This window comes from Rissa tridactyla, chromosome 6, assembly GCF_028500815.1.
Source record: "Rissa tridactyla isolate bRisTri1 chromosome 6, bRisTri1.patW.cur.20221130, whole genome shotgun sequence".
Lineage (NCBI taxonomy): Eukaryota > Metazoa > Chordata > Aves > Charadriiformes > Laridae > Rissa > Rissa tridactyla.
This window is the reverse complement of record NC_071471.1, coordinates 64,295,774-64,309,246: the sequence shown is the minus strand read 5'-3', so window position 1 is coordinate 64,309,246 and position 13,473 is coordinate 64,295,774. Positions and strand designations below refer to the sequence as shown.

Here is a 13,473-nt window from a genome sequence, read left to right as displayed (position 1 = left end):
GTTTTTTTTTTTCACTTTTGATTTGTCATGGAACGAATGTGAAACTCATGATAAAAATTAGTAGCATTAGTGTGGGGGTGTCATCAGTGTGCATAAATTGCTGACTGAGTGCTCAGTTAAATGCCAGCTAAATCTCATTGGCTTGTACTAAATTTTGTTCATAAAACTGTTCCATGGGTTCTCAGATGCCAAAGGGTGGAATTGTTTTCTGATTCATCTGGGATGGATGGCTAACTATAACAGCTCATTCTTTAAGCAGAAGAAACAGACCACATCTCAGCTGCTCTCTGTTCTTTGCAGGAGAGCGGATTAATTAATAACACGAGAATGAGGTGTTAAAAGGCCTTGCTGGTATCCCTTTAGTGAATATAATAGGAAAAAAATGGACAGGAGGAGTAAATTGGTACTAGTGATATAGGGGAGAGGGAGGAGTTCCCAGTTGGTGACCCAAGTGTTGGTCGTTCCCATTTAAGAGGCAGGCATGTAAACACCTCAGGCTTCTGAAATGATGAAACAGCTTTTATTAACACAAACTACTGCAAAATTTCAGCCATTAGTGGTCACCCGTTAACCTGTTCTGCGCGGACTTTGGTGTGTAGCAGGGATGCAACTTTGAACTTGAGTGTGCTTGCTGTTCTCCAAGCCAGTACACAAAGAAATTAATCTCCCATTGCATATTTATAGTCAGCCTGGGGGTTATGGACCAAATGGGTGGACTACAAGGATTTGTGAAAAACTGACTAGACCTTCAGGCTCAAAGTATCAGTGTGTTGAACGAGCAGCCTACCAGCCTGTGACAAGCAGTCATGGGGCTTGATGCTGGAGTTACTGCTGTTCAACATCTTCATCAGTGACCTAGATGGTGGGGCAGAACGCCCCTTAGCGTGTTCACAGATCACATCGAATTGGGAGAAACCATCAGTGCACTGAAGGGAAAGCAGGGCTGCTCTTCAGAGGGACTTAAGCAATCTGGAAGAATGGGTCAGCAAGGGAACTTGCGATGTTCAGCAAAGACAAATGCGGTCTTGCACACTGGATGGGACAGCCAAGCAGACTGGGAGCAGCTGGCCAGGTGGCACCTTTGCAGAAAAAGACTGGTGGGTCCTGGTGGGCAGGTTGAATGTGGTGTGCCCCTGTGACACTGGAAGCTTACTGCAGAGTGCAGTAAGATGTACAAGATTTGCAAGAACTTAGCTGGCATATCAAGGAATGTGATTACTCCCCTCTGTTCCACACTGAGGGCGTCCTCTGGAATGGTTTCCATTTTTTTCCAGTTTTACCCCCACCCTCCCGTGCAAGAAAGACCCTGACAAATGAGCAACTGAAGCACAGTGCTGATTAGGGATCTAGAGCTTGTGACCTACATGGAAAACCTGAAGGAACCAGCTTTGTGTAGGCCTTGGGAAGAGAAGGCTAAGGGCAGATATAATTGCTGGCTTCAACTATCTGAATGGATCTGTGTTTTCTATGTATCCTCCTTTCCCAACTCTCCTTGGTGCACAGAGAAAGGGTGGAAGGCAACTGTCACAAATTGCACCAAGAGAAATTTCAACTAAATAGATTTTTTTCACAATGAGTGTGCCTGAGCCCTTGATGAGATCACCCAGAGAGGTTGTGCAAGCTCTGGAGATTTTCAGAAGTTGATGGAAAAAGGCTCTGAGCAACTTGATCTGGTTCTGAAAGTAGCCCTGCTTTGGGCAGAAGGTTGAACTAGAGATTTCCAGAGGTCCCTTCCAGCTTGATTTATTCTGTGATTCTCTTTGAAGACTCTGGGATTCTGATGGCAGTCGACTGTGAATGTAGGGGCTCCTGCCCTTCAGCAGTCTGTGGTCTGAGTGGGTAGGAACAGGCTGTATGTTTTTTAGGCTCAAATCTTTTCATCCTTACTCAGATCTTATGGGACAGTAAGGATATCAGTGTGCTGCTTGTAAATAAAGCACTAGCCATAAGGCAGAATCTGATGCTGGAAGAGTTTCAGCATTCACATAAGCAATGATGTCCTCCTCCATCCCCCAAGCATTGCCTTTGCTTGTCAGGGCTCTTCCTTTTAAACTCTGTCCTTCAGATGGTGACAAATGAGTGATGGTCAATGTGAATTTCCATATCTTTCATCTCTTGTCCCACATGTAAGTCCTGGCCAGAATTCTGCGTACTTTAGCAGCAAATTTGGACAGAATGGAGCAAGGAGTTGCACTCAGATGAGCTCTTTGTCCTCCCAGTGTGTGGTTTATAATGTGTGGGGCACTGAGTAATAGGAACAGCAATGTGGAACTACTGGATAGATATGGCAGGTAAGAGTGGACATGGTTCTCAATTTCTGTCCTTTGAAACACAAGTAATGAATAAATAAATAGAACCGCTGATTCTGCGAGGCATCCTTTATGCATTTTAACTAGAGGCAAATGCCATTGCCCTACTTCTAAAGAAAACTTGCAGGTATAAAAGCATCTGAATGTGAGTTAAAAAAATAATAAATCTCCCTTTCTTTTGACTTAACAGCCTCTATCAATTTGCAGCCTGCTGTCATTTTTAATCCTGCATATTTCTAACTGTTTAACTTTCTTTACTGCTTATTTGTTAGATAAACTGAGTGCGCGTGCTCCTGAGGTCTGTTATGCTAGCACTTTCAGTTTTCTCTGCTTACCATAACAGAAGAACAACAAAAACACAAAACAAACCAACCAACCAAACAAACAAAAAAAAGAAAAAACTCCAAACGTTATTTACTCAGATTCACCAGTGGTTAACATTCTGATATTTCCAGTGAGGCTATTGACTAGACAGGTGTTGAATTTAAGGCTGTAAAAAACAGCTTTTGTTTAGGTTTCTGTATCACCTTGCTTTAATCACTGTGGCAAGAGAGATATTTTTGTGGTCTAGAGTCACATCTCTCATGCAGTTATTTCGGTAGTAATAAAATTTTAATGAAAGATTTTTTAATATAGTCCAGTAGGCTGTGATAAAAATTGCCTTGCAGCAAAAAAAAAAAAAAAAAAAAAAGAGTTATAAGGCATCATTTGAATTCTTCCAGCATTTTTGCCCGTCAACTGTGCTTTATACATAAAGCACATGGAGGACTATAAAAGCCTTTAACTGCTTCAGATTTGCCCCTTCTAGCAGATTTTTGAGCCTTATTCTTCAGTTATATTGGTGATTTACCTAAGCAATAGTTATCAGAGATATTTATTTTTTAGTTGGACTATATTGTTCATGTGTTCTCATTTTTAATATTCCCATCAGGTGCATCTGTACTTCAAACAAAAAACCAAACAAAACTGAAAAACTATCTTGTGGATTCCTGGCTAGAGTGTTCTAAGGCCTCTAGGTTCTTCATCTGGCTTTGCTACTCATCTGTGGTGTGCAAATTTAGACTAATTAATTCCTTTCTTTCTGTGTCCTAATTTTGTCTCCTGTCCAGTGGTTATCATTTCACCTGTTCAGATTTCAATTGGTACCGGAATGTTGCTATTTTTTTTACAAATCTTAGCCCAGTAGTGTCTTACCCTCAGTAGAAGCCTGTAGGCATCATTGAAATAAAAACGAAAATGTCTACGCTTCTTGTTTCCTCCTAAAACAATGCTGTGGTTATTCTGGAAATGTAGAGGATGTTAGCTGAATTGGACGCTCATTTGAAGAAATTCTTAAGGACAGAACATAACCATTGATTTATTTTTCTTTTACTCTGGGTACCGAATGCTCTTGACGCAACTTGAGCCACCAGAACAGCTTAGTGCAAGGGTGACTGGTAAGGGGTCTTTTTTTGACATGGTAGTATATAAAACAGGGCAGATGAAATATGGACAAATTCATAAGCTTTAATATTTATTCTTGAGAAATTACTAATTAAGGTGGAAGGGATTGCAGTTCGTACATGAGTTGTAAGGTGTACAAGAGAAACAAAGGGCGTCTGCTAGTGGAGTGCGCTGGTGACACACATTTGGGAGGCATATTCAGTGTCAAGTGGGAGCTGGGATATTTTACAGAGGAGTTTAGGGCAAATTGTAGAAATAGGTTGAAATGCAGTTTTATTAAGACATCTTTGTGTGCTTGGGGATTAAGAAGAAAGCTTTTTGCTGTACAGTAGGAATTTACCAGGGGGAGTGACTCTAGAGGAGAATGTTGCTGCCTTGTTTGATGACAGGATGGTGGTGGGTGGGTCCCTAAACAAGGATGTGTTGCTTCAGCCTAACAAAAGAGACAATGTACCCGTCAGGACACACATCCAAAAGTATATGACACTTGTGAAGGGAGAAGCGCCGTTTTGAATCCCTACCCTAGCCTTCCAGCGGAACTTGTAAACATGACGTGTTTTAAGTTGGAACTTGATCAGGTTCTGTAAGGAGATGTGTGGTGTTATAGCCTGTGATTGCTGACAGCTGAATGTGATATACTGGAAAGTTGCATCCGTTCCTTCTGTCTGGGTATGGTAATTTTCTGCTCAGTGCCACACCTAAATTTCTTATAAAAAAGAACAGTGAAGACTTGGCTTTAGAGATTGCATTAGCGTATTCATTTAATTCTTGAAAAGGATGTAGTATCACAAAGACGCTGGTAAATTAACTTCCATTTTAAAGACTCCCACCAGGCCATGTAGGAAACCAGCTGCTGAGAATGGGCACGGTCTCAGGAACCCCTAATACCGAGTATTGCTCACGTCCTGCTGTGTCACGTCGCGGACTGAGGAGTTCCTGACCTGACAGTCAGGTGTGATGTGGTGTAGTAAAAATCCTGACACAGGAGGAACATTTGCAATATTGACTGCTGCCCGTCACTGTTTATGCTGTGGGCCAGCAACTTCTACATTTTCATGCAGGTTTTTATAGAGAAAATTGTTTTTACTTCCCTGTTTTTCTGTGTCTCCTTGCAGAGCATAAACAGAACCCCGCCTCACTGAACAGTACTCAGAACCTAAGAAAAAGTTTTCACTGACATTAATGAAAAAAGTGGACAGGAAAAAAGGAGGCTCTGTTTAAACTGTCTTCTTTTTTAAAAAGACGCTGTTATCCTTGCAATGACGTACACTGAAAGTAGTCTTCTGCATTTCTACTCTGTTTTAGCTTGCTGTAGCAAACATTCATATGCGCAAGATACCTGCCTGAGCATCCCTAAGTTTTCTTCCATGTACAGTGCTTACAGGCTTTATTTTAGTGTCATAGAGACGAATTTTTTGCTTTCTGACAATCTTTACAGCTATTACTGTGAATTAGTCCTTCAGCCAGGCCTTTCATTTAGGTCTTAGCTGACTTCTTTGAGGGTTAAGAGTCCTCCTTGAAAAAATCAAGGATGTAAATATTATTCTCCCACTGACAGAATGTAAATATTTCACTTTTCCTTGAGAATTGTTTGGCAAGTGGGTCACAGTTGTAACCAACTTGTATCAAAATGGGGACCATTCAAAAAAAAGGTGTGGTAACTTTTTTGAAGGCAATGATGGAAACAAGAGATCAGGATTTCCGTAATGTAGCACATCATTTAGTAACTCCCCAAAATTGAAAGAAAAAAGATGGCAAGAAATCAGGATTCAGATTATCAGCTGGTGTAAACTGATCCCTCCACTGACATAATCTTTCTCAAAGAGAACAGGTTTTTTTTAGTATCAGGGGACAAAATCAACCATAACTAGCTGAAGATCTGGCCCAGAGTTATTTGTTGTAAAGATGTGTTAAATGCCAGCCTCTGATGGTACTAAAAGTCACTCTAAGCTTAACACACTTTCATTCTGAAAGAAAAAAGCCATTTGCTTAACCAACAAGAGGCCAATAAAAAATAGGATTATAGAAAAGTTAATTAATGGGATGATTTTAATAGGTCCTGTTTTGTTTCTTGGCAACAGAAAGCATATGACAGTCAAGTGTCTGCCAAATGTTTTATCTTCATGTTATCCATTTGTGATCCGTTGCCTGGCGCCTGAATTAAAAGCCAAGTCAGGGGAAAGCAATCAGTATCAGCAAGTTCCCAAGCTACCTTTGTGTGTGGAGAAGCAGAGGGAAGTTGCACGTTCTTGGAGCTTTGCAAACACTTAGCTTAGCTTAAGGAAAGACAAAGTTGTTAAGTAAATCTTTAAATGAAGTGTAATGGGAGACTGCCATTTTAGTCTTGGAAACTATTTAAAAGCTCAGTGTATCACAACTGGAATATTTGCGTTTCTTGCAAGTGTACATTGAAATCCCAGTCGGATTGACTCAGCCTCCTTCCTTCCCTCATGGATATGTTGGGGAGCATCCAATTTACTCCTTCTCTTTGCCTCCTGATAATGATTGTAAGGACAAGGATGCCTGGGCTTTTTCATCAGGGCTGTCACTAGCTCAGTGTGTGACCTCGGAATACAACTTGGCATCTATATGGGTGGAATTTTTGAAACTAGATGCCTAAAATTAGACATCTAAAAATAAACAGCTTGTATTCTTGCAGATGTAAACTCTCATTTCAGATTATTTTGTTGGAAAAATCTGGCTTCTATTTTTGTTCACCTGTAAAACTGAGTGGTGTTGAGAGACACGATAAAATATTCAAAAATCTTTGTGCAGAGAAAGCATGTACCAAATGATTCTTCACTTTATTTTTTTTTTAGTTTTGTTTTGTTTTGTTTTGTTTTGTTTTGTTTTATTTTGTTTTATTTTATTTTATTTTATTTTATTTTTTCCTGAGGATTTACAACTTTTGGCCTCAACCTGATCACATCAGCAGATGATGGGCTTAAAAGCAAAAAAAGCTATTTTGCCCATGTTTCTTCATATAACACTAGAATACAGGATGGACTCACTACTTCAGAGTGTAAAGGAATTAAAAGGAGGGATGTATTCCAAAAGGAATTAGAAAAAAAATAGAGAGAATAGGTGCATTGGTAGCTGTTAAACACTGATTTGGAGGCAGTCTCCGGCTAAACCACCATTTTGCTGCAATGTGAGAGAGAATCTAGAAGGATCGCTCAATATTTGCCCTGGTTTATAATCTTTTTCCCTTAAGCACTTCCTCTTGACTACTAGCAGGGGCATTGCAGGTTTTAGATCTTTATTTATGCCTTACCTAATTAAAATACTGTGCAAGTTAATTAATGTTTTTAAAACATTGAGATCATCAAATGAAATGGATATGCAAGAATTTCAAATGATGTCTGAAGGGGGAGGGAAGGTCTTTATCTAACTACAGAGATTCAGTGTTCTGCCGTTGGCCCAAGTCTCTCTCATAATGAATTTATCCACAGGCTGCTGCACTGGATTCTGGAGATGTCTGAGTACTGGTAGTCCTGTATTAATATAGGCCTCCTTTTAAACCGTGTGACAGCTTACAAAATGCTCTGGGATACACTAGGATGAAAGGTACATAAATACATGTAAAATGCTATAATTTAGATGCAATTAGCAATGCACAAGAAAGGAGTGTTTGCCTGGCTGCACTTTATATGTCTATGAAGTTACATTTTCTGGAGCACGGAATACCTGGCATTAACACTTGTTTTAAGCAGTTACACTTGAAGATAATTGCTGTGCACAAGCTCTGAGGAAGTTATTGTAAATCTGTTTCTGCTGTGAGACAGAGGCATTGACAGTGGTGCAACAATTTCACAGGATGGGGAAAAAATTCTGCAGGAGTCACTACTGGAAGCGGTAAATGAGAAGGAGAATTACTAGCAATCAGGAGTCTCGGCCCAGATTGGGAGGTGAGGGAAATTGTTAGCTGAAGTAACAAGGAAGAGTCTGCTTGTAATTTTCCTCCTGTGATCTCTTGGTTCTGCTGCTGTCACTTACGAACCAGCTCTGGTGAAAGGGCTGTGGCATCTGCAGGAGCTGAGAAGGGGCATTTTCTGTTATGTGGAACTTGGAGTGAGAAGAAATAAGGAGATAAGCTATGAAGGAACAGGGTAAGTTAATTTCCTTTGATAAGAGCTTATTGGTCTCCTTTAAAGTCTTTTTTTTTTTCTTCTGTGGTTTTGTTTTGTTTTACAAACAGAAGGTGTAATGGCTAGACCATTGGGTTGGGATTCATGAGACCTAGATTCAGTTTCTAAGCTGGGCATAGAGTTTTGTGGTCCTGGATTGATCATTCAGTTTGCCTGGTGTTTTCCTCCTCTGTAGTATGGAAAGAACATCTCAACAGGGATAAAATCTTCCAGGGAGCAGGCTGACCTAATACAGTCTAATGTTGTGTAGGAAGAACTACTTTCGAAACTTGAAGAAGAAATTGTGATGCCTTGCGTGTCTGCCACTAGACACAACAGGAATGTGCTGCCTTCATGGACCCGTGGCTCTCTGAAGTGGCTGATGACATTTGTGATTAGTAGGTTTTCTGATAGTAGGTAGTTTGTGATTGTGGGCACTTCTGTTTGGGTTGCATGGAGTCTGGAGGAAAAAAAAAAAAGGCAATAAAAGAAAATGAAAATCACACAAACAAGCTCTTAAATTTAAGAAATGTCAGATTGTTGGTCTCTCTAATGGACTCATGGAGAACGCTGCTGTCTTTCTGTTCTTCTGGCACCAGTGCAGTTCTACATATCCCTTGCAGCATGGGGATTGATTATTCTCAGTCATTTTGTAGGAATGGCAATAGGCCTGAGAACTGTGTAGGATGGAATAAGCTAAATCCGATGAAATTGCTGGAGAACTAATAGCCAGGAAGTCTCTGCTGAGCTTCAATAGCCAACGAAAACATCTCTCTGCTGAGCATAATTGACTGCAGTATTTCACAGTCTTGTCACTTGGCAAGTGGTTTTTTTCATGGGAACAACATACAATGTTTATGGCAGTAAACTGGCAGGTTTCAAATTCTCGGGAGTTTCTGGAGGTTAGACCTTCAGCATGAGGAAACACGTACAGAAATTCCTGAGATGGGACTCGGGACTAGTACAACGTGTGAGAAGTGACCACTTCTCACATGGTGTACAAAACTACTAGGTGTGGTCAGTTAATTTAACATAAATGAAAATCAACATATAATGAATTGTATTACAGAGGCGATGTGTATGTACATGCATAGCCATATAGAGGACTTCAGTATTCATGTGGCTCGAATATAGCTTCTAATGCTATAGCTACTAATAAAACATAGCTGGTGCGAGTGTGATGGCTTGTACAACATGTAGATGTGTATTGAATCATTCTCATCTTCCTCCTCTTTCATCTCTTCACCTAAACAAAAAACATATAAATGTGGTTAACTGCAGAAGTCACACTGGCATGCTTCAGGAACCTGTCTCTTAATGAGAACAGAAGAACTTATTTCTGGACCCATAGAGCTCCTTTTCACAATTATATATGAGACATATACACAATATGCAATTGTATCTAGGAGCAGAGTAAATAAAATAAATTAGTGCTAGTGGTCAGCACTTCCTGGGAACATGATACTTAATTTTTTTTGTCTGTAGAAGAGGAATAATTGTATCTGCTTACCACATCAGAGTGGTAGTAATGGTAATTAAAGCGTGGAGTGCTTTGATTATTAAAAAGAAGAGTGGGGGCGGAGAGAAAGCAGTGTTTCTGATGAGCTAATCGGTTTCAGTCAGGCATGTTAAAGTCCAAACGGAGTGAACGCCCTGTCCTGCACTCCACTTAATTTGGCAGCAAATAAAATGTATAAAGCCAGAGGAGGAGAATGCCAGACTGAGAATAAAGGTAGAGAGACCAGATTCTGTGCCTGTGTTTACATTTGTCTGTGCGTCTGCATGAGTGTGTATTTTTAACAAGCTGGCTGAGAAGATGACAGTTCATTGTGGGAAAAATGAAGTCAAGAGTTCAGGAAATTCAGGATTTAGTGTTTGAAGCAGGGAATTAAAAGTAGTTGGCCAAAATTTGGTTGGATTTAGCAGTTCCCACCCAAGAACCTGAAAATTTTTGTTGGTTTCTGGCATCTTTTCATACATGTTTAGAAAAGAAATTTGCCATCTAAAGTGAAATCTTAGGGAGAAAATGGGATTTTTGTTACAGCGGAATCTTTCAGCCCATAATAATGTACAGAGGAGAGTATGTGTGTTCTAGAGAGGGCTTTGGGTTGTGAATTGTTAGCTTCTGCACCTTGTGTTTGGCTGCTTTTCGATCTCATTTCCTAGGACATGGGAGTTATACGACTGCTCTGTCAGTCTTCCCTCTCTCCTCCGTTCAGGGAAACAGAACTTAAAGGCATAAATCAGTAGTTGGGGTGCAGGAGAAAGATTGGGAGGGTGAAAGAAGAGAGTGTGTGGTTTAGGAGGTATGGGTGGAAATCAAAGATATCGAAGCAGTTAAGGAAGACAGCTTAAGGGTTCTGTGGATGGATTTAAAGGACACAGAACCATAGAATGGTTTGGGTTGGAAGGAACCTTAAAGGTCGTCTAGTTCCACCCCCTGCCCTGGGCAGGGACACCTCCCACCAGACCAGGCTGGTCAAAGCCCCATCCAGCCTGGCCTTGAACACCTCCAGGGATGGGGCAGCCACAGCTTCTCTGGGCAACCTGTTCCAGTGTCTCACCACCCTCACAGTAAAGAATTTCTTCCTAACATCCAATCTAAATCTCCCCTCTTTAAGTTTAAAACCATTACCCCTCATCCTATTGCTCCACTCCCTGATAAAGAGTTCCTCCCCATCTCTCCTATAGGCTCCCTTTAGGTGCTGGAAGGGGCTATAAGGTCTCTCCGGAGCCTTCTCTTCTCCAGGCTGAACAACCCCAGCTCTCTCGGCCTGTCCTCACATGGAGAGGAATTGGGAAAGCAGACCAATGGAAAGGAAGTGAAAGTATTTCTGGGAATAGTATTGCCAAGAGGATGTCACATGGAGGCAGGGCAAACCCGATGGGTGTTGAGGATGTTGGAAGAAAATCTGACAGGAAAAAAAAAGATTAATTAATTCAGCTGCTCATGGAACAGTTTGTCTCTGGATATGTACAACTGCGTAGAAGGAAATGCCTGGAAGTCTCCACTTACAGTCAGCCTAATTGCCTCTGTCCGGGGGGTGTTGTGGGAACCTGGGGAAGATGCCTGGGACATTGGCTTTCCTTGCTGTATAAGTGTGCGTGGAAAGAGGCAACAGTGTTTCTTTGATCCCCATTTTACTCTTTCATTTAGGTGCAATATATCCGTGCAAGAAAAGCAACAGAGTGGAGATGAGACACAGAGTCAAATAGAAAACAGTCTCAGGAAGAAGTCAGGTCGGTTTGCAGTGAACCTTTGAGGCTGGTTAGGATCCTTCTGTGTGAAAAAAGTTATCGATAATAACAGTTGCTTTGAGGCGGTCGATACATTGGAACACGTCACTGTTTGAAAGGCAGCATACCATGGTCCTGATGACTAATAGAATATCTAGAGGAAAATACTCACTCTTCCTTTAAACTGTTTGGGAACACAGACACACCTATTTTGCTGGGGCCACTCCCCGTAGTACTGTTCAACCCAGGAAATACGAGGAGTAGAGCCCTAGGGTGAGCCACCTCTGGAGGATCTCGGTTGTTCCTCCAGCTTGTCATCTGGACCCTGAAAGGCTGTAGCTTTTGAGGTCCAGAAAGAAACATTACTGCTTGGGAGCACAGATGGAACTAGAAATACATCAGAGCTCCACAAACGGCAAAGGTTTGTCCTGGGCTATAGCTCTGCTTTGTAAATCTCTACTGATAGATTACGTAGGTTAAGCCATCCACAGGACATGAGGTTTTGGATTTACAGAAGGAAGACAGGCTGAGGCAGTTCTGTTGGACTGAAACTGGGATGTTTCTGATAGAGCAATTTCTTTATTTTAGTTTTTTTCTCTTCGCCGATTTAACAGTTAAACACCGTCCCAGTCTGGTGTATTTTATGAACGGTGGACTTTGTTACGGGACTGAACAGCGCGTGCACCCACGTGCTTCTCCCCTGGACTGGATTTTTTAATATATGGAGCAGAGCACAACTCAGGCTTATTACCCAGCTCTGTCTCCACGTCCATTTTTGTGAGAGGTACTTCACTGCTGTTCCGCAGTTTCTCTGTCTTCTAGGTAAAGGTGGCGGCAGCTATTGCTATTGCTGTGGGGTAGGTTCTGTGTAAAGAGGTTTTAGAATTTTGTAATGGAAGGTGGCATAAAATCTCAAAGCTTTGTTGATTAATGCTTTGAATGAGAAGCTGATAACCGATCTGTTTTCGGTGCTGTTGAGGGCAGCTTTCTTTGGAATTTAACCTGAGGAAACGTTGCTGTACAATCTGTGACTTACTGCCTGAGCACACCTACGAGTTCTTGGCCGTCCCGCACCCCGCTGTCACTGCTGTTTGCTTGTGCTCAGAGAGACCGGCAGCAGGATGCGGAGCAGCTGGTGCTGGTGAGCAGTATTTTTCCTTGTTCAAAGGTGCTGCAGGTATGACTGTGCAGCGCAGAATGCCAGCGTGTAGCAACCTGCAAGGAAGTTACCAGGAGAAGATAAGACTCAAAGTGTCTTGCTTCTAAATGCCAAAAGCACATTCAGCAGAGTTTTGGTGGTAGGTTACAACAAAAAGTGATACAAGGTGGATACTCTTGGATAAGAGGCATGCAAATCTTAGTTTGCTTAGTAAACATTTCTCTTTTTTTATACCACAGTCTTAGAAAAAAGGCGGGGGAAGAGGCGTAAGTGTAAAAAGCTATATTTAGCTTTCTTGGTAACTTAAGTGTGGGTAGTTGCTTTCTCTGTTGTGCTCGGACAGATAAATAAACCCTTGGGGTACCCATTTGGCTTCAGGGCTTACAGCTGGAAGAAGTAAAGTCTTATTTTTTTCTCTGCATTGTCTAATCCAGTATTTGTCTCTTAAAAATACTGTCTTACACGGATATCATCTATCTTTATGGGTCTGGAGTTTCAATAATGTGCAGGTACACGTATTAAAGAACTGTATACATCTCTCTATGAAAAGTATCACTTCACCTTAAAAAATCCCACAACCCAAACTTTTTACCAACTGTTTATAACAACAAAAAAATATTTTTTCCATTGCTAATTTAGTCTTTTTAGGCCAAGCGCTTAACCTAATGTTGAACTAGATACACCTGTTCTATTTCTGTTGTTTCTCTCAATGTGTGCTGAATTAGGTGTGCAAAATGACTTCTTTTTCCTTCCTTATTTCTTTACTATTTTATTTTTAAAATACTATTTTGGACTTATTACACTAATATAAATTAATCTCCACAGAAGCACAATGCAATAGCAATTGGTTAAAGTCAGCTGTTTCTATATTGTTGTGATGTGGGAAACTGCCGTATCATGATGTGAACGACCGAAGGACCATTTGTCCGTGTCCGGTGGGGTTTCATTCTAGTGAGGTCAGGCTGAGAGTCTGGTTCTGCGTTCCTGACCAGATATACTGAGAGCTGCGGAAGTCCGACTCTGTCTCTGCCTGCTTTGGCCAGTGCAGCTGACCTCTTGTGTGGATGTGGAAATCTCTTCTCACTGCCGGGTCCTAGGAGATAAACTCCTGATGGCGACACTGATAACGCAGAGGAGAGAAGATTGATTACTTCTCCCCGCTTCTCTAGATGTGTGCGCTTTCTCTTCCCTAGCGTTA

At 41.3% G+C, this 13,473-nt stretch overlaps 1 protein-coding gene across 7 annotated transcripts in view; it reads left to right on the top strand.

Moving 5' to 3' along the window:
* ABLIM1 (actin binding LIM protein 1) overlaps positions 1-13,473 on the top strand; it is a 225,983-nt gene that overhangs the window by 53,166 nt on the left and 159,344 nt on the right. The window contains exon 1 of one of the 7 annotated variants that reach the window (XM_054205876.1): positions 10,025-11,537. The exons of the other annotated variants lie outside the window; for them this stretch is intronic. Within the exon in view, the coding sequence (XP_054061851.1) occupies positions 11,498-11,537 (40 nt within the window). The 5' untranslated portion in view covers positions 10,025-11,497. Of the gene's footprint in view, positions 1-10,024; positions 11,538-13,473 lie in introns of those variants that run through there. 7 annotated transcript variants of the gene reach the window in all.